At 39.3% G+C, this 20,903-nt stretch overlaps 1 protein-coding gene across 2 annotated transcripts in view; it reads right to left on the reverse strand.

Annotated features, from left to right (window-relative positions):
* Positions 1-20,903, reverse strand: part of CTTNBP2 (cortactin binding protein 2) — a 154,053-nt gene that overhangs the window by 123,694 nt on the left and 9,456 nt on the right. For both annotated transcript variants that reach the window (XM_068549358.1, XM_068549359.1), the window contains exon 2: positions 18,627-18,734. In XM_068549358.1, the coding sequence (XP_068405459.1) occupies positions 18,627-18,734 (108 nt within the window). The remainder of the gene's footprint in view (positions 1-18,626; positions 18,735-20,903) is intronic.

The raw sequence follows: 20,903 nt of genomic DNA on the forward strand, positions 1-20,903 counted from the left end.
GTTCCTTCTGATTGCTTCTACGCTCTCAGTGAAATTGAAAGCAGCTGAGAATGAAGCAAAGGGAGGAGGTGCTGAAGAAAGGTCTCAGAAGGAGAAGAAAGTGTAAAAGAATCTAGGGGAACAGGCGAGTAAAGCACTAAGAAATGTGCTATCACTGCCAACCAGAACCAAGGGCCAACGAGAGGTACATATGGTCATGAATTTAAAGCGAGTCAAGTCAGCAAGGTGGGATGGTCTTTCTCCAGCCTGTACTACCCTATGGGTGTGAACATGAGGTAGGCAGAGAGCTGAACTTAGCAAGCATTGGGGTTTTTTTGCCAAGTGAATGGGGCAAACTGAGAGGAGGGAACTGGGGGGATCTGGAGAGGAGGAATTGCGGTGATACCTCCCGTAATCTAAAATGGGTACGGAGATTTCCGGCAATTGAGGTTTCATCAAATATACCGTGGTTAAAAATCACAATGTTGATAAATATCTAGTGACATGTTCACAGTATACTGAGAAAACAAACAGGTTAAACAAATTATTATGTAGAGCATGATCCCATTTTGAGAGATATATACTATGTAGGCTCATTAATGCAGAGAAAACTGGTTACTTCTGAATGATGATAAAGTTTCCTTTTTTGTGCCTTTTAAAGGTATTCTACAAAGAACATGTATTGCTTTAATAATTCGGAAAATATACATGCTATTTTAAATAGCATAACTTAAAATTCTTTGTAAATTACATCATTTAAAAGTGCACCCAATTAAATTACAGGTTTTAGTTTATACGAATAGGTCAACCTAAAATCATTAACAGGTGTTACCAAGATGCATTACGATGACAGATTTTTACAGCAAATGCATTTGACTGGACTACACATCTCCGTGGAAGCCTTTCCAAGCTAAAACATTTCCAAAAGACACCCATCAAGAAGGCTCTTGTCCAGCCAGTATGCATAAGATGGTGTAACGATTGTCATGTGTCCTAATTAGTTAGGCATTCTTGATTCACTGGTGCCTGTGTAGTGTTATTAAACATTTTGAAAATCGTCCCTGCCCACCACTAAAAGAAAAACTGCAGATGAGAGAATATACAGGAATAATTAGGTTTTACTTCTTCAAGCCTATGAAATACAGTACGGTTAAAAAGGCTATAAATGATAAGCACTAGGACCACTAAAAATATTGAAAATGTTTGATAAAAATGGAGAACATAAAACTGTGTTAAAAAAAAAAAACTGTGTTGAATAACCTAGTTACAGCTATATTATGGGGATAAGATTATGGATGAATTTTAAAGTCAGAATTTATCAAAAGATATATGCTTCTATTAAGAAAAAGTAGTATAACTTTCTAGTACATGAAGAATTGAAACTCACTTATTAGTGAGGAAAACTGTCACAGAGAAAGACTAATCCCATATGGGTCCTATAGATCATACACAAAACAAAAACAAAACAAAAACTGTGGCTTTAAAATATCATATAATGTTATCTATACAGTTAGGACAATGATTAATGAAGAGACATTTGAATAGCCTGTAAATTGTTACATTTTACAAAGCTGGTATAAACTTCCAATTCTAATAATTATTTTTACTAATAAAAATGTTTAAAAGCTGCTCCATTATTATTCCTATTGGGGAATCTTCACTCTTTTGTTAAAAATGTCAAGATTTAAAAGCTAGCTTCTTTGTCTCACTAAAAATACTCTCATTTTTAGTCAGGGTACAGTAGTTAGTTTAGTTAAGGTAATGTAGCCTAACTTGCTATGAAGCAAAAATGATAGTGAATATTTACCAACAGTTATACTTGGTTAGTTCAATTTGAAAACATACTATCCATTTAGAGACACAGTAGAGAGTAGCAACAAGGCCCTATAAAAATCCATACACAATCCACTGGCAGGAAGAAAAGAAATGAGTAACGAAATTCTAGACTGCAGGGTTACCAAAGTGCTTGTAACATTTTAAACCATTTGAGGTGTGCTGGAAAAAAATGTGGCACAAACTGGTCTTCAAAGCATGAAAAGTACAATAAAGGGAACTGGAAAGTCCAAAACCAAGCATGTGGAAAACTGATAAGCTTTCAAACTGATGAACTTCCAAACTGAAGTCAGTTGATTAGAGGAAATATTTAGCGAAATTATTACAGTGCTATAAATGTGGTACATACAAGTGCTTAATGTCAACTAACAGTACTTAAACTACAAAGGACATTCATAAATTTGTGACACAAAAATGTGCGTTACAGGCAGTCATCAGACATTCTTAGAAAATGTTATAAGCCATAATTATTTAACATTAATTCTCCTTTTCTTTTGGAAACACCGATATAAACCATTTTCACACTTTTTTGTCCCATGTTCAAATTTTTAGAGCTACTGCTTTGCCTAACCATATTTGAATATAAATGACTTGTTCAGTCTGAAAAACGTGTACATGAACTGATTAAACAAGGAACAGCAGCAAATGATATGAGATCACACTGGCAAATGGTTTGAAGGTGACACAGCCCATCTGCTTATTTAGAGGGTCTACTGACTGCCTCCTTCACAGCAAACCCCCAGGGAAGCTGTGCATTAACCCACTGCTGCCCTGCCCCACTCCCACCCCCCAACCCCCTTCACTTCCACCCTGGCTACCTCACCTAAGCATCCTGCCTCTCACTTACGTCTCTGGATGGTAGGCAAAAGCAGTCATTTACATCCAGTTATCACATTTTATGTGGACACTGTTGAAAACACCTCCCATCTGAAGAGGCACTACAGAAATTTTCGACCGCGGTAACCAAGAGTCTGCCTTCCCTGAGGAAGTAACCACCATGGCAGTTTTCCTTATGAACAACACAAATCATGTAACTTGCCCATTACTGTTTTATTTTTCCCATCAGGCAGCACAGAACCCCAACTTCTGCTTCAACTCAGCGGCTCAGCTTCTGTTTTATGTACTGGGCCCCCAAGAAAGATTTCATTAGAGGAAAGGGTCTTATAACTACAAGGGTTGTGTGCCCCTGTTTTAACTCCTAATCTTGATTTTTGCGTACTTATATTTTTCCATCTTGCTCTTTTTATTCTTGTAAGCCACCTCACATCATCTGTGGAACAATCAGGGGTGTAAGAAGTAAATAAAACAATCACATTGACTGTAACAGAATATCCATTTTTTACACACGGTTCTTAATGTCTTGATAATGTGTTTTACTTTAGTCCAACAATTCACAAAAGCTCCTTTAGCATGATTCCCACAGCTTCTTTGAAAACATGTCTGGGCTGAGTCACTTGATGGCGGCTTTTGGAGAAGCTGTCCTGAGACCAGCCATTGGCTGTCTTTTTCTCATCAAAGTCTCTTTACAACTAGAATCAGCAATAGCCACCAATTTGCTGGCCATTCTGCTTACTGAGCAGAAAGCCTTTCCAGCTTTCAGGGATATTAATCAGCACCAGGGATTTAAGTGCACCCTGATTTTATGTTACATAAAACATACCTGCTTTACAGTGAGTGCCCACCCACCCCTTAGATCAGTGGTTCTAAAACTTGAGCACTAATCAATCACCTGAAGGGCTTGTGAGACCAGAGAACATACCTTGTTCCACCCCCAAAGTTTCTGAGTCAGTTGGTCTATAGTGCAGGGCTAAATATTTGCATGCCTTTCTTATATAAGCTTCAGGTGTACAGCATTATAATTCAACATCTGTCTACATTACAGTGTGATCACCACCACAAATCTAGTTGTTACCCACCAACATATAGCTGACCCCCTTCACCCATTTTGCCCACCCACCAATGCCCTTCCTCTTCCCCTCTGGTAACCACCAATCTGGTCTCTGTATCTATGAGGTTTTTCTTTTGTTTGCTCATTTGTTTTAGATTCCACATATGAGTGAAATCATTTGGTATTTGTCTTTCTCTGTCTGACTTTTTCAATTAACACAATAACTTTTCTAACAAGTTCCTAGGTGATGCAGATGCTGCTGGCCTAGAAACCACACTTTGAAAACCAATGCCTTGGGGGCTTCCCTGGTGGCGCAGTGGTTAAGAATCCACCTGCCAATGCAGGGGACATGGGTTCGAGCCCTGGTCTGGGAAGATCCCACATGCCGCGGAGCAACAAAGCCCGTGTGCCACAACTACTGAGCCAGCGCTCTAGAGCCCGTGAGCCACAACTACTGAGCCCGCGTGTCACAACTACTGAAGCCTGCGTGCCTAGAGCCCGTGCTCCACAACAAGAGAAGCCACCACAATGAGAAGCCCGCGCACCACAATGAAGAGTAGCCCCCGCTCGCCACAACTAGAGAAAGCCTGCGTGCAGCAACAAAGACCCAACGCAGCCAAAAATAAATAAATAAATGTATTTTTTAAAAAAAAGAAAACCAATGCCTCAGGGTCAGTCCATTTCCCTGCTTAAAAATCTTTAGGGACTCTGCCCTGTCTATCCTATTAGTCACACAGATGTTTCAGCTTGGCCTTCAAAACCTCCTTGACAGAGCCTGTCCCAGCTCCTACTACATCAGTCCATAGCCTGTGCTCCAGGCCCCCTTACCTCCTCACTCTGCCCAGAGCACACACACATCCTGTGCTCATGCTGTCTTTCTGACTCATACCCACTTCTCATTGCTCTAATTATTAATTGCTCTAGAAATTAATCATTCTTCAACGGACTCCTGGAATGCCACCTCTTCCCAGAAGCCATCCATCTTCATTAAAACTCTTTCATTTATGCTTTACTCCAATATACAAGCCTGCCTTGCATTATAATTAGTAGCCATTGCACAGCTCTCTTCCACTACATTATACAGGAGACTGGTTAGGAAGATGCACTTAGAGTCAGAAAGGCCTGGGTCCAAGTTTTGGCTCCACACTTATCAGCTGTGTGACACAGAACACATTTCTTAACCACGAGCCTTCAAGTGAGATAACACTACATCTCCTTCAAGGGAGACTGCTGAGGATAGATGAGATAAGCTCCATAAAGTCCTAAATAGTAATCCTGGCACATAGGGCTCAGTAAGTATCATTTTTCTGGAGTTTCTGAAACATTATCCCCAAATTCTTTGACACTCCTCCCAGGTGGTCAGTTCTCTGTCTCTTCCCCTTGAATCTGATTCCTGTGACTGCTTGACAGAACATAATGGAAAGTGACTTTGTGACCCAAACTTTAAGGCACTAGAAGATTCTATTTCCTGTCTCCTAGGATGTTCACTGATGGATCCTAGCCACCTTGTGACGAGAAAGCCCAAGCAGCCCATGGAGAGGAACCCAAGCCCCCAGCCCATAGTCTCCACTGATCTCCCAGCAGGCAGCGAGAACATGAGGGAGGCATCTTGAAGTAGCTCCTCCAACCGCCCCCCTACCCTACTCCCATTGCCACGTGAGGTGCAGATGGTGAGCTGGCCCTACAAAGCCCAGCCTCAACTGCAGATATGTGAGCAAAATAAATGACTGTTGTTCTTTAAAACCATTACGTCTCCGGGTGGTTTGTAACACAGCAAGAGATGACAAAGCAGGAACGTGTTATTATCTTTGCATCCTTTCTCCTCTCCAGCAGAGAGGATCATAGGTTAGGACCTTCTAGAGTGTTGATCACAAGATTCAGACACCTCTAGAGGGAAAATCCTCCCAAGGGATCTCTCTTTGTGAGTCAACACAGAACTCCCCAGGAAAGAATTCAATTTAACCTAAGAAAAACACAACTTTAGTCCTCATCTCCCCTAACCCCCACTAAAGTTGTGGCAGAACCCTAAGGAACTGAGGCTTCAATAAATATAAAAGGAGCTTTAAAAAAAAAAAAAACACCTCTATAAAGTCAGCGGTACAAGTAGCAGTACTGCTTTGTAATCTCAAGTAACCCAATGAATGCTATATAGGGGAGACTAATATCCACTTTGAAAAGCAAGACATTCATGAGGTCACCATCTGCATCTAAGGAAAGAGGAGAAGGAGACAGAGCATAGCAGCTGACACACAAAGCGAAACAACTTTTCGTGGGGAGTTGCACAAAGTCTAGGGACACACAGTAGATAGGGACCAAACCAGAGAAACATGGTTATTTTCCTTTTATTTAATATATTACAGATGTTAATATTTTGCTAAGTTATTAGTACTCTTACTCTGACCCTATTTTTACATGACCTTCTATAACGGGTCTTAGAAAAATAACAGTTATGGTACATAATCAGTGCCCAGTACCTCTCCTTTGCTACACTTAACCACAAACGGGACTTGTTAATCACGGTTACTCTCCTCTCCTAGACAATAAATTCCATGAGTACAGGAACTGGCTAGTTTACACTCTTTCCAGTGTCCAGCACAAGGCATGATAGAATACGCTCAATAAATATTTGTTGGATGAATGTTGAAAGACTAGCACTAAAAAGGCTACTAGGAGAACTGGAGTTGATGTCTGAATTACTTAAGTATGATTCACATGGGGCATAAACACAATATCCTTATTAAAATTAAAAAAAAAAAAAAAAGGTTTATACCCTGACACTGAAATTGTTTTAGAAATAACTGGTTGCTGTCACAAGTTAGAGAATGCTCTATTATGCTGGAAGAGTTCTTTTTATTCACAATCTCTTCTCCATCTATTCGAGTCCCTTTAATACTCAACAGCATTTCAGCTACATTTAGAGCCATAACCTAGAATTCAGAGTTTTACAGAACCCATACTTTAATAAATATCAATTGTAATTGCTTCCTCAGATAATTTCTCTCCCTTTTTCTGTCAATCTACTTCCAAAAGTGGTTAACATAATGTCCCTTAAACACTGCTTTTATCATATCCTTTCCTACCTCAGAGCCTACAGTTAATCTCAATAGGCAACTGTTTGACATTTAAACTTATTAAGAAGTTAACATATTAACAATTCCCGTTAAGGGTTTCTGAAGTCCTTCCATTAATTGTCCGACCCACCATTCCTTCAAACCTAACTCCCATCGCATTACCATTCCCCAAACAGGCACAAAATGCATGGATCTAACCAAGCAGAGATGATGGAAGGTTTCTTCTGAACTCCACCGGTGAGGTCTCACTATTTTGTCAAGACACTACAGAAGGAAGCCCAATGCACTTTTCAGAATGTCTATGAAAGATTTACCCCCAGGCACTCATGGAGAGAGACACATTAATAGAAAATCATTGTCAACTCTAATTTTTAGGGATTATTTAGAGGTTTATTTAAAATAAATCTAAAACTATTAGATTCTGTTGATTTAGCCTTTGTGAAAGGAAACCTAAACTTTTTAACAAGGACAATGATACATCTGCCTTTTAATACGTTAGTTATTAAGAATATTACACTCTTCACTGGTAGCGAACCTATCAATACCTGGCTGCATAATCCATTCTCATGAATTCCCTGCAACTTCTATTAATTGGAAAAAAAAAAAATCAAAGGATTATATAACTCAAGGAAATCAGTACAACAGCCTTTCATGGAAACCAAACTAAATTCCTATTTAAAGGCTCAGTTTACCTCCTGCCATTTTTTTCAGATGCAAATGAAAAAAGAAAAACAAGTTGATCAAATAGAGAAAAAAATATCAAAAAATGAAATGTAACTACAAGAGACAGATTTAACAATGACTGAAACGTGGGAAGATGATCAGGATAGAGTTAGCAGTTCCTTAGGTACCGCATCCTTGTCTGTTTCAGAAATCTCCATTTCCTTAATGGAAATTTGGGTCATGCAGCATTCACACATGCTCCAGAAGGTTCTCATCCAGAAGATGAGAATGTCCTTATTACAGAACTTTTCTGTACTTGGTGTGATAATTAGTGAGAAGAAGAAAACATTTCAAAAAAAAATCAATGATGCTCTTCTATATTTTCATAATTGCCATTCAATAAGATCTTAGAAGTCTTGCCGGATTTACTTCTGTTTATAATTACCTGCAGTCAATTGGGAGGGAACAGCACATGATTAAACAGAAGACTTTCCAACAACAATTTCTGTGTAGTTTCAATTTCTGTGCAGCTTTTGATATTTACAATTGACTACAGGTGTGTGGGAAATGTTCTGGGAATTCACAGCATTTAAAGTAAGATAAAGGTTCCATGAATGACAACTTCCAGCTCCAGGAAAATGATTAGTGTCATTAACGTTTCCTTTGAAGCAGAGGCATGGTGAGAGCCAAGGTTAGGAGTCAGAGAGAAAATGGCTTATTGATTCTCAGAGGCTGTTTCTCTATTCCTAAAGTGGGCAACTATAACTGATCAAGCGATTTCATACAGATGACAGGAGATAATGTATGTGAAGTGCCCAACACGTAATAAAAACTCAATAATGTTAAGTCCCATTCCATCCCCACGTCCTGCTCCAAATTCTGCCTGCTGGAAACTGCAACAAACCTCAGGATTCCTTGGAAGCATGAGTCAAATGGAATTGACCCTTTTCTTGATTTCAGTTTGCCTACTGCCTAGACCACAATCATGGGGTGAAGGAAGGAGGTTGTAGAAAGGAAATTGTTTTAGTTTGAAAGGATTTTTTTTTTTTTTGTAATTTATCTTTATTTTTATAGTGGAGTATAGCTGATTTACAATGCTGTGTTTCTTTCTGGTGTACTTTCCCTTGATTCACTTACAGAGAGAGACGTCTATATATTCTTTTTCAGACTCTTACCAGTCTTATATATTCTCTTCCGGTGATTACAGTGTATTGAGAGTCGAGTTCTATGTGCTATACAGTTGTTCCTTATCGATTACCTATTTTCTCTACGGAAGGGTATGCCTGCTAATTTCCACCTCCTGGTTTATGCCTCACCCCCTCCCACCTTTCCCCTTTGGTAGCCATAAATTTGTTTTCTAAATCTGTAATTCTGTTTCTGTTTTGTAAGTTAGTTCATTTGTATCCATTTTTAGATTCCACCTATAAGTGATATCATATGATAGTTTGAAAGGATTGAACCACCTCCCTCCTCTTCACTTTTAGATGGCCAGGAACAAAGGTGGCTGTAAACAGAATTATTCATGCCAAGTTTAAAGCAATGACACCGAAAATCAAAGATTTAACATAAAAAAGAGTATGCTGCCTAAATATGAAGATGTGGGAAACAGACTGACAAGCTGTAGGATAAGTATTTATAAGGGTTCATAGGTCTGTTATCCCACCATTTCTATACACTTAAAACGTCACTTTTAAAAATAATTAATAGTACGTATTATCCTATTCCCAAAACACTTTAGAAATTTCCAAAATTGCTAAGCCCTCTTTTGGCGGGGGATAATTTTACTTTAGAAAACGTTGTCTGGACGATACCTGACAAGTCATTTCTCTCCACTCAGGACCCACACAGCCACCCCAGGAGCCCCCAGAAATGCTGCTGACTCTACCTCTTTTCAGCCTGTGGTCTGATCGTTCAAAATTTCCATCTGATTTCCTACCACTGCTTATTTTCCTGCCTGCCTTAGGGGCTGCAAGGATGAATTAGTAGCCTAGATTAGCTTTAGTTTCCATCTGGCCAATTCTGACTTGAGGAGTGAGAGTTCTACCCTAAGAAATAAGAAGCAATGCCCACTTTATTAGATAGGAAGCAGGTGACCAAGGTCTGTCCTATAACTTTCAAAGTGTGAGGAGGAGGAGAAAGCGCAGGGGGAAATATTTTCTACCAACACAGATTGAGATTCAAATGCAAATACTTTTTTCAAGCACCTATTATGTGCCAGATCCTTTGCTAGGTGCTGTAGCATATTACCTTGTTTAATCCTTAGAATTCAGACAAACCTATGACTTTGCATTAAGGCCAGAGAGATGTGCTACTAAAGCACCCACCCAGCCCCATTTACCTAGGGATTTAAAGTCTTCCTTAAAGGCAGAAGAGCTGCAATGCCCAGACACCAGCACACAGATGGTCCTTTCCTTCTAACTTGGTGAGAATCAACCTATGCTGTGCATAAAAATTACTACTCAGGCTTGTATATACAAAACTATGTCTCATGTACTTTACTGGTAAGTTAAGAGCTTCCCAAGGGCTTACTATCTGGTAAGGTGCCTAGTGCAGTGCCTGACACCAAGAGAAGACTCTGTCCACGGTCTGTTTTCCATGGAAGAATGTCATGAGAAGGGGTCGGGGCTGCTGGAGAGCTTGTCGGCTTTAGCATTTTATTTTTGTAAGGGGTAACTATGTGAGCATAAGCCCTGTAATGGTCCACTTAAAATAGGCCAACATAGAGGTCCTGGAGCAGAACAAATTCCGACCGCGTTGAAATGTATTTTACATTCTTGCCAGGTCATCTTTAGCACTATGTGAAGCAATCTTCTGCTACTTTTCCCAACCCTCTGTGAAAAAGTTGAAAAGGAATTTGATTTTATAACAGATAGGTCTTTAGATACTTACAGTAATCTTAAGTTATGAAAGAAGAGGTCTTTTAACCAAAAAATTCATTTAATTTAAAAATCTAAGCTGAACTGAGGAGAACTGGATTGGGGGAAAAAAATACAACTGAAGATAGAATTTTGCCTTTTAAAAAATTTCATGTGGAGGATTTACCTTATCAATCTTATCTCAGGTGCACAAGCCCTTAACTAAAAACCATAATCAGCTCATCTTAACCGTTTGAAGGAAAACACTGTTCATTGCTAAGAGACAAAAGTAACGAGGAAGCACATTTTCCATGCCCTCTTCAAGGGCAATATTTGGAAGCATCTGAGATATTCACATTTCTAAGACAACCATTATGACATTCTACCTCTTTACTATGGCTCTCCTACAAACTTTTGTCTGCCCAACAGTTAGGGTGTTCTTTGTCATCTTTCCCTTGAAAGTGGTGATAAGCTAAAAATATTTACATTTAATAAATTAAACTTCTGATACAAAAAAATAGAATACACTATAATTTTGCATTTTCTTAAAAGATGACTTTAACAGCACATCAAATCACTGGGATTCTCCAGCTTAAACACATCAACAGCTGACCACCTCAGGTAGGATGAAATCCAGCCTTTCCACGGCCTTCGCCCTCCAGCATGGTCTGGCCCCAGCCACCATCTGCATCTGATCTTGTGCCACTCTTGCTTGCTCTCTGATTTCCTGCAGTTCCTATCAAGTATCAAGCTCCTTCCTCTCCAAGGGCCTTTGAATGTGCCACTCCCTTTGCCTGAACACCCTTCTTCCAACTGGGCTCAGGATATCCCTCCTTCAAGTCTCAGGGACCATCACTTCCACAGGGAAGTCTTTTCTGACCCAATATAAGCTACCCTTAATCTCGTTAACGTTCTTTCCTTTTCTTTCATAATCATAATTTGTACTTAGATACTGTGTTTATTGGTTTAATGTCAATCTCTCCCACTAGACTCTAAGATCCATGAGAAAGAAAGCATACCCCTTGGTCATGACCTTCGAAGCCCAGGACATGCCTGAAGACAATAAACATCTGCTGAAGAAACGGATGCTGGATCCCCTCACCTTTCCCCACCCTGTCCAACTACATTTGAAATGTGGGATATAGCCTTTCCTTTCTTATTTGTTCAACAACTATTTATATTTTGACTCAGAAAACTGAAAAGCAGAACCTGAAACCTCTTTTCTTCCCAAAGTAACCACAACCAAAGAGAAGGAGGGTAGAACTCTGGGTACTGCTTTAGACCCTTGTTTCTTCTTATAATCAAGATAGAATTAGTCATATACGTGGCAAAGGAAATTCCCACAAGAACCCATGACTCGTAGCTTAGCCACTGAGGGTTAAGATGAGATGGCTGAAATATTATCAGAATGCCTCAAAGGAACACCTTTTATTTTCAGCTCACAAGGAACTAATTCTAAAGTAACGGTTAATTGAACTGACAGTCCCACAAATTATGATAATCTTCAAAGTGTACAAAAGTACATTCCTGGTTTCATACCATTTGTAACCCTGAACCTATCCTGCACCCAGTGTGGATCAAATGGTACATCACTGAGCTGGGAAAGCTTCATCTTTAGTTTGTTCTCACAGATATCCTGATAATTTATTAATAATCAGGAAGAAAATGTTACTTGAGTGACGTCAGTTGCGTATTAAATGGTAGTGATAAACGCTTTGCTTTCATGGCATCATTACCTTCATTTTTTTTTTTACCATATGATTCCATTTATATATTTTTTTTATTGAAGTACCATTGCTGTACAATATTCTATAAGTACGATACAGTGATTCACAATTTTTAAAGGTTATACTCCATTTATAGTTATTACAAAATATTGACTATATCCCCTGTTGTGTTGTACAATGTATCCTTGTAGCTTATTTTATACCTAATAGTTTGTATCTCTTCATCCCCTATCCCTAATATTAACAAGCAAGCAGTATTTTGCCTGATATTCTTCTATTTTTTTCCTTCACTAATAGCAAATGTTCAACAGGGAAAATAAAGTCTCTCCGAAAAATCAAAATTGATATTTCCTGTTTGCCCTACTAGACCAAATACAATGCTATTTAAAAATCATCAGCTATTGTATATTATGAAAAACTCATTTGCTTGCAGAAAAAACACAACGTCTGGTCAACTCTCTTCCTTTTTCTAGACATAGAACAAAGGCGTTATCTCAGCAGACGGGGAAGAAAACAATTTATGTTTCACGAATTCAGCTCTGCTCAGCAAATTCATTCGCTAATTAAAATAAACGGCACAAAAAAGGGTACGTTTTGGTCAATCAATTGCCTGCAATCATAGGAGAATTTTGAAATACAAAAGGCTGCGTGTTTTACTTAGCTGAAACCAGAATGTTATTCTTTTATCATTATTTAGCAGACAAGTCATATGAGGAAAACCCTCACAGTACTCTGTAGTATACTCGCAGCTGCTTTCAAAACGAGTGGAAACATTATTCTATTTAATGCTTTCATTTTATTTAAAAAGATTGACTTTGTTCTATGTAAAGTTTCCAGCACTGAGCTATACAGCCATGAAGGTTTTTGAATTTTAAAAATAAAACATTTAAGTTCTGCCTAAGAAACTGTAATGCAATTTTAAATATGTGGCGTGTTTTGAAAGAGTCATGAAATTTGTTAAAATGGGCATTTTCAGATTAATTTTTAGCTCTGAGAAAAAATATTTCACAGGAAAATCACTGGATCATAAAATATATTTGAATCATTAAAGTTCTTACATTTATTTCAGCAAATATAGTTTTGAAAGTGGCATTTCCTTAACCAGTATTACTTTACAGCAGTGTTTCCCAAATGGGGGTGATTTGGAGACCTTTTTGGCTGTCACAACTAGGGAGGTGCTGCTGGCATCCAGTGAGCAAACAGAGGCCAGGGAGGCTACAACGCGTCCTGCAGTGCAGAAGATAGCCCCTTCCCTGCAACAGCAGCAGCAGCAAACACCTGGCCCCAAGTGTCAATCGTGCTGAGGGCGAAAAACCCTGCTTTAAAACAAAACCTCTAAAAAAAATTTTTTTAATTGAGTTTTGAACCCAATGGAAAGGTCAGGTTTTCAAAAAGGAAGATATTCTAGGCAAAATATATACTGAGTCACCGCCTGAGAAAGTATAACTTCGGCCCAAATGACACTACTCAGAACAATTAATTTTAAATATATAAAGTCAAGATAGAAGAATTTTCTAAATGGGTACGATCTTGGCATTGTAATAAAGCTCCACTGACATTCAGTTCAAACTTTCTGTGCCTGGTACAAAGTAGGCACTTAACAAATATTTACTGAGGGAAGGAGGAAGAAGGATCTTCTTGTGCCATATCCCAGGACACTGTACATGCTAACATTACACCAAGATAATGGGCTGTATTAGGTTGTTAGGGGTCCTCTAAGCTCCTCCCTTCCCCCACAGCACTAGCATGTAGCCAGCCAGCGGGTGACATTTCCCAGTTTCCTATGCAGCTAGGTGCGTCCACAAAAGTTCTCACCAATGCACATGTGTGCGCTGCTTACAGGAAGTTGCTTCTCCTTCATTTCCTGCCTTGCCCCCACCCTTCACCGTAGGTTGGGATGTGGAGGTGGCATTAACCAAGTTTCAACCGTACAGAGGACGCTAATTCCCTATGGAGAGCAATAAGCCACCTGGGTAGCTGAACGACCACTTGGCACAGAGCTGCCCCTCCAGCAGAGATCAATCACCTCCAGAATGGTACGTGAGAAATGAACTACTTATTTAATCTTTTATACTTTGGGTCTCTTTGTTGCAGCTGCTTGCACAAGTCAATTCTATCATCTGATATCCCCTATGATACAAGGGCTACAAATGCTTTCTATCTGAGGAAATGTGAAACTGGCTAACTTCTTAAAGTTTCAGTGTGAATAAGACTTGAAAATCTGGATTATACGGTCACTCTATAGTGACTATTGGTTAGGATGAAGAACTGCCATGTCTGTTAATAGTGTTAATTCTCATTTATCTAATCCAAATGGAAAAAGAAGGCAAATCTGGAGCTACCTGCCGAAGGAATTCATTGTTTCAATGTTATAATATTTACATAAACTCATGCTAAGGATAGCGGGTTAGACCCTGTAAAAATGGAGGCTAAAACAATTTTAACTCTTAAAATTTTATAATTACAGCATTTTCATCTTCCTGCCTCTGTCTCCCCTTTGAGTAAGACGCTGGTAAAAATACTAATAGCAAGAGGGAAAAGGGAGTGAGGCCCAGAGGATTCCACAAACTAAACACTGAGCATTGAAATAATGATTTCTGGATTAAGTTGTATATTCATATCTTTAACATTCAATTAAATTTGATTCAAAAGGCTGTGTGTCTGGGGCTTCCCTGGTGGCGCAGTGGTTGAGAATCTGCCTGCCAATGCAGGGAACACGGGTTCGAGCCCTGGTCTGGAAAGATCCCACATGCCGCGGAGCCACTAGGCCCGTGAGCCACAATTACTGAGCCTGCGCGTCTGGAGCCTGTGCTCCGCAACAAGAGAGGCCGCGATAATGAGAGGCCCGCGCACCGCGATGAGGACTGGTCCCCACTTGCCGCAACTAGAGAAAGCCCTCGCACAGAAACGAAGACCCAACACAGTCATAAATAAATAAATAAATAAATAAACCCAAAAAGTTAAAAAAAAAAAAAAGGCTGTGTGTCTATCTTGGTTTTCAGAAAACATAGCTGCTTCTTGTTGCACACATTCTTTATTAAACTCCAAAGTATTTTCTAGATTTTATTTGATATAGAATATATTCATTCAACAATTTATTCCTACTTTATGTGAATGAGGGGGAAATCACTGAGAAACAAAATATTTCTTATGCGATGAAATTAAAACATATTACATTTAAGCAGCTTTATGCAATTCGGATTTTCCACTAATATTGCTCTTTTTAAAATATAATTTCCCCCCAATAAAAATTAATGTCTTGAATATTGTATCTGTTATAAAGTCATAAACTTACTGAGAAATATTTTTACCTTAAACATCTGAAAACAGTAAAAATGCCAAAATATATATTGTAATTTCCTAACACCCTTCCCCCAAAATCATATTTATACATTGTCCTGACAAGTCTATGGCCATTAATTCAAGGATCTATGCAACTTTTCATGGTAACCTGACAATCAAGAGCATCAGGATAACATGATTAAAAAAGTAAAATAGCTTGGTCTCAAATACCTTTCTAAAGTTTCTAAAATTCTAAAGAATTTGAATGCCTCACAACAGAAATCATTTCTAAATTTTAATAAAATTCAGGGCACAAATTAGGCATCTTGTATCTCAAAAAAAAAATCACAATTTACATATTAAATTCAAAAATCTTTACTATACTGAGAAAGTACTTTTGACTTTTTCTTTAAACAAAATGTATTTCTCCCAACTGAATACTGTTTACTAATTTAGATTTTGACTTTTAATTTAAGAATAAGTTTATCTTATAATATGAAGTAAAAATAAAAGTTTCACATTCTCTCTCCTTCCCAATTTCTTTCTGGGGCACTAGCCAGTCACTAAATTATATTCTACTGTTAAAGGAAAAGGTAACTAAAGGACACATCTGGACCCAAGTAAATATTTCACTAGTTTCACCAGTTCCAACTAATGCCCCCAAGGGAATAGTCAATCAGTAAATCACCACGGTGAGTCTACCACAGCTACGACAGGTATATGAAAATGACATTATTACCTACTCCTAAAAATGCAATGATCTAAACAAATCAATCACAATTCTCAATTTTAAAAAGGGACGAAAGGCTTTAAGAATCTCCAAACATGCCAAGTTCTGGCATGCCACATTTTCAACCTGAGAAGTCTCAATCTCTTTGGGCTTCCTTATTGTTTGTTTGATTTCAGTCTATAAATAAAAGAGACTGGTATCAGCCAGTGGTCCTCCACAGGGGCAGTACCCTAGATGTCTTGGAAATAAGCAAGAACAATCAGTTTTCACAGTGATTGGCACTTAGGGAACAGGGCTAGGGGTTTGCTACACAGTCAGGAACTGTCCGAAGTCCCCAGAATTTTCAAATGTCCCTCTGCTCATTCCTTTCATTAGAACCTTCAGTATGACTATCTGAGCCTAAAGAGTAACTTCTTTTCACACATAAACAAGCTGTTTTAATTCAGTTCTAACGAACACTAAATTTTTCAGCCATTCAACTCTCATGTAAATGTCTGCTTTTGTTGGGAACTTTACCAAGTGTCATTCACCATTTCAGAAAAATCACCTCACCAATAGTAAATCTGCTCCCTGTACCCAAGTCAATGACATGGCATGTGTGGATCAGGATTCTTTTGCAACGATTGCACTCATGTCAATGTTATAAGAATAGGTGGGAACAGCCATCTATTTTATCATGTCTTCCACTATAGTCATGCCTGAGCAGTTATACGTTGAAACACCTAATATTTTATTATAAATTACTCTGTTACTTTTTATCACAATTAGAGCAATGTATTGGTTATTTTTAACATAGCCTACTTACATATACAATTTTCCATACATTTCATTTCAGCATAGTAAAAGGGTAATACAAAGTATTTTATGAAAATGAAAAACTAGGTCTGATAGATATGCAAATCCTGACCTAGAATATCACCTAAGTCTCCTTGCAGCTCCAACATGCTTTGATTCTATGAAAAACTTTCAGTTCGGCAAGCCCTGATCATTAGCAAGCCTTTACCTCTGCTCAAGTTGGAAAGTATCGCAATTAAGTAAAAATGAGAAATACACGTGGTTGCTAAGGTGCTACATAAAAACACAGACTCTGCTAAATGCTCCAACATTTGTGTGAGCAGAGGGAAATGCCACGGCGCTGATGCCTTTTACAGGTGAATAGAGAGGGACAGAGAAATACCTAAGGGAGAACTGAAGCCCTCACATCTCTTTGGTCTCAAGAAGCTACACTACTGGCCTCACAGGTGACTGTTGCCTTGTTCTCTCCTTGGGCTGAGGGTCACAGATCTGAGTGATGCACTGCCTTAGCCTGTCTCCCCCAAAGTTCATTCAAGAAAATACACACTGGCAAACAGTGCAAATGTCCCAAAAGTGGAACAGGAAGAATACCTCTCACTATCAAACTGTGCACAAGTCTACTTAGCAATTCTTATCCGTCAAAAAGCAACACCCTCAATTCATCACTGGCGTGGTATAACCACACTCCACTTTTTCTGAGGCCATCATTCTCTGTCAACAGATTGAAGAATAATTATTATCCCCACTATACCAATTTCCAGGTTGTGAAAATGTACTTAACTCATTATTTCAGGAACTGTTGCCCCTTGCCCCACTGGATTCTCAACATGTCCACCATCTCCATTATGTCTGACCGTCCACCGTTGTTATCTCTTTCCCCACCATATTAGCACCCATGGGGGTAACCTTGTTTTTATCGATCCATTCCACAGAGTTTCACTTGTTAAAATAAACTCCCTAAGACAAAGTTTGAGGAAATATTCCCTGGTGAAAAAAATAAATCCGTACTTCCTGTGTAATAAATATATCCCTCTCGGTCAAATGACCAAGAGTCAGGAAACACCTGATTACATACAAAGTATTAAATATAAAAGAGCAAAATAAAACCTTAAGTTTGGCTCACATACCAAAACAAGCGCAATCTTGGGAGTGACCAGTTAAGCTTTCTTGATGTAGGATTTTCTAACATAATTTTTAAGGAAACAAAACTCTACTGAGATATTCTAATTTACTGGAAGATAATTCTCTGCAAATTACGGAAAGTTAAAAATTACTGTAAGATCAGATGAAAAAAGTAATAAAACTATTCGAAGATACATATGTACATATAAATGTTTAGTTTTTAACTCAAGAGTCTCTGAAAATAAGAAATCATAATTTATACAGGAAGGAAAAAACCTCTATTATCAGCAATTTCTTTTATAAATGGTTCTCTTAGTTTTTCCTCACTGGCCTCACATATGTTTAGGATACCAAGCTACCAATTCTCTGAGAACTTATGTCTTTAACCAAATACATATGGGAAACACAAAAGGATTTCAGAAGCCATACAGCTTAATTCTCGAGTTCCCCAAATTAAACGGTTTAGAATCATTCCCCCTCCTTTCAATGACCATCTGACCTCAGTGTGTGTTTGGGCTTATCAAGGTTATGGGTTGGTATTTGGGGTAAGGGGCACATTTTAACCTGAGGTAACATTTTAAATCTATATGACTCAAAAATTAAGAAGCAGCAGCTTTGCCACTGGCCATTTGAGAAAACAAAATGATACAGAAATGGGACTCGGCCCTAGAAGGTTCTTACCCGCAGGGCCTCGATGACGAGGTCTCTGGCCTCCAGCTCCCCTTCCATCACGCTGAAGAGCATCCGAAGCTCTGATTTACTGAGGTTGTCCACATCAAAGTCTTTCTTCTGTAACACAAATTTTAAAAAATGAAAAAACTTCCTAAAGGTATGCAATGGACCATTTTTATCCCAGTGGCTCAGCAAACCCGAGGGGCCCCGTTGGGCAGCAATCCACGGTCTGACCTTCTAGGAGGAGAGGTAGAAACCACAGTGCCAATATCCCAAATCTCTCCACTAAGGAGATCTATTTTCCCAGCCTGCCTACCCACCTGGCTTCAGGATCTCTTCAAATTATACTGTGCAATACAAATTTAAAGTCCCTGGAGTTTGTATCAAAACAGGCCCAGTGTGTGTTGGGGAGAAGTTGCGAGGGTAGCAAAGAGAGCACGAACGTATTGCTCGAAGGGCCCCAACATAAAGGCTCCTGTGAGGTTATTATAAATTCCAGGACTTCCAATAATAACGGGTCATGTTTATAGAACACTCGGCAGCAGAGGCCAGCAGCTAGCAGCCTACAGCCAAATCTGGCCCACAGATGTGTGTTACTTGTGCCACAAAGTGTTTTGTTTTATTCAGTCAGTGCTAAGAAAATCTAAAGATGTCACCCAAAAATCCAGATCGCTGGCTTCCCCTCAAAACTCAGATGACCGGGTAACCCCAGATTCACATTCCCACAGGGTAATAATCCGTAGAGCCAAGTAGCAGCTGCCCCTTTAGAAGAAGCACGCTCTGTGCTACCCCCAACCGAACACACACACGCACATGTAGTGTGCTTGTAAGAGGCCTGGCCTGCCACCCACATGTAGTCATCTGGGCCTGTGGTCAGGCGAGTCTGGTTCCCAACTCTCTTGTCTCCAACTCTGCCCTCTTTCCTCACAACAACTTCTACAAGCAGGTCTCCTGATAGCCATCTTATAGATGAAGCTGAGAGATGACGGGTTAGCGTGCTCACAGCCGGGCCTGGGTGAGTCCACAGCCCCAGCTTCCTCTACAGCACACAGCCCACTTCTCCCTTCCGTGGAGACTCATTTGACAAACCCAGTCACCATCAGAGGGAGGGGAACACAGGTTCATCCCCAAACGTCTCAGGACACCCGACCTCAGAAGCCAGTCTTCAGGACATTTCCGAACATGCCTTCGCATCTGCCTAGCACCCAGTGGTTTCCAAAGAACTCTCAAAGAACCAAATCTAATCTAATAAGATAGATATCATCCCCTCTATTTTTCGGATTAGGAAACCACAACTCAGGAGTCGGATAATGCACACAGGTCACACAACCAGGCAATGGCAAAACGGCAACCAAGTACTGTGATTTGTCTGCACACTTTGTCAGCATGGTGCCAACATTCTAGAGATGAAAACAGTGCTATTCTATCAATGATCCAGTGAGAACTAGTTCAGCACCTATGTATCTGACATCGTACTATCATTGTGATGACACAGAAGTAAACATAACAAAGCCTATAAATGATTCCAGGGACTTCCAAACAGGTGTGGCCAGAACTGGTCACTTCTCAGTTTCCAAAGAACCTTCTGGAAGAAGATGATGGTATAAAGGGGAAAGAGACCAGAGCTAGCTGGCTCTCTGAAGAAAGATTTTAAAAGGATCTTCCTCTTAAAACTGTTTCTTTTTGCACATACATTCAACAGAGCAGTTGTTTGTAAAGGCAGGGGCTAAGGATGGAAAAAAAGAAAAAAACCTATAGCAAGCCTACAGGATGGATAGTTCTGGGAGACCCCTGTTCGGAAGGTTAACTTATGGATGTTCCTGTGAATAGTAAAGTCCAATATACTAGGGCTTAAATTCTGCTCCCATTCATAGTTGTTTCACCTAAGTCTTATAACCCAGTTCTTTTCAAATTCAGGCATAAGAATCAGCTGGAGATTAACAATCTGTTAACACAGATTGCTGGGCTCCCTCCTTGAAGTTTGATTCTGAGGTGGGGCTGTGAATCTGCCTTTCTGTGTGTTCCTGCTGCTGTTGGTGGTTCTGGTCCAAAGACGATACTTGGAGAAGCATTCTGTAACTTATCTGAGTCTGTTTTCTCATCTATATAAAAGAAACCCCAACATCTATCCCACAAAGTTCTTGTGAGGATTAAACAAGAACTTATCAATGACATGCACCCCCATGTTCACAGCAGCACTATTCACAATAGCCAAGACATGGAAACAACCTAAATGTCCATCGACAGATGAATGGATAAAGATGTGGTACATATATACAATGGAAA

This window comes from Eschrichtius robustus, chromosome 8 (assembly GCF_028021215.1).
Source record: "Eschrichtius robustus isolate mEscRob2 chromosome 8, mEscRob2.pri, whole genome shotgun sequence".
Classification (NCBI taxonomy): domain Eukaryota; kingdom Metazoa; phylum Chordata; class Mammalia; order Artiodactyla; family Eschrichtiidae; genus Eschrichtius; species Eschrichtius robustus.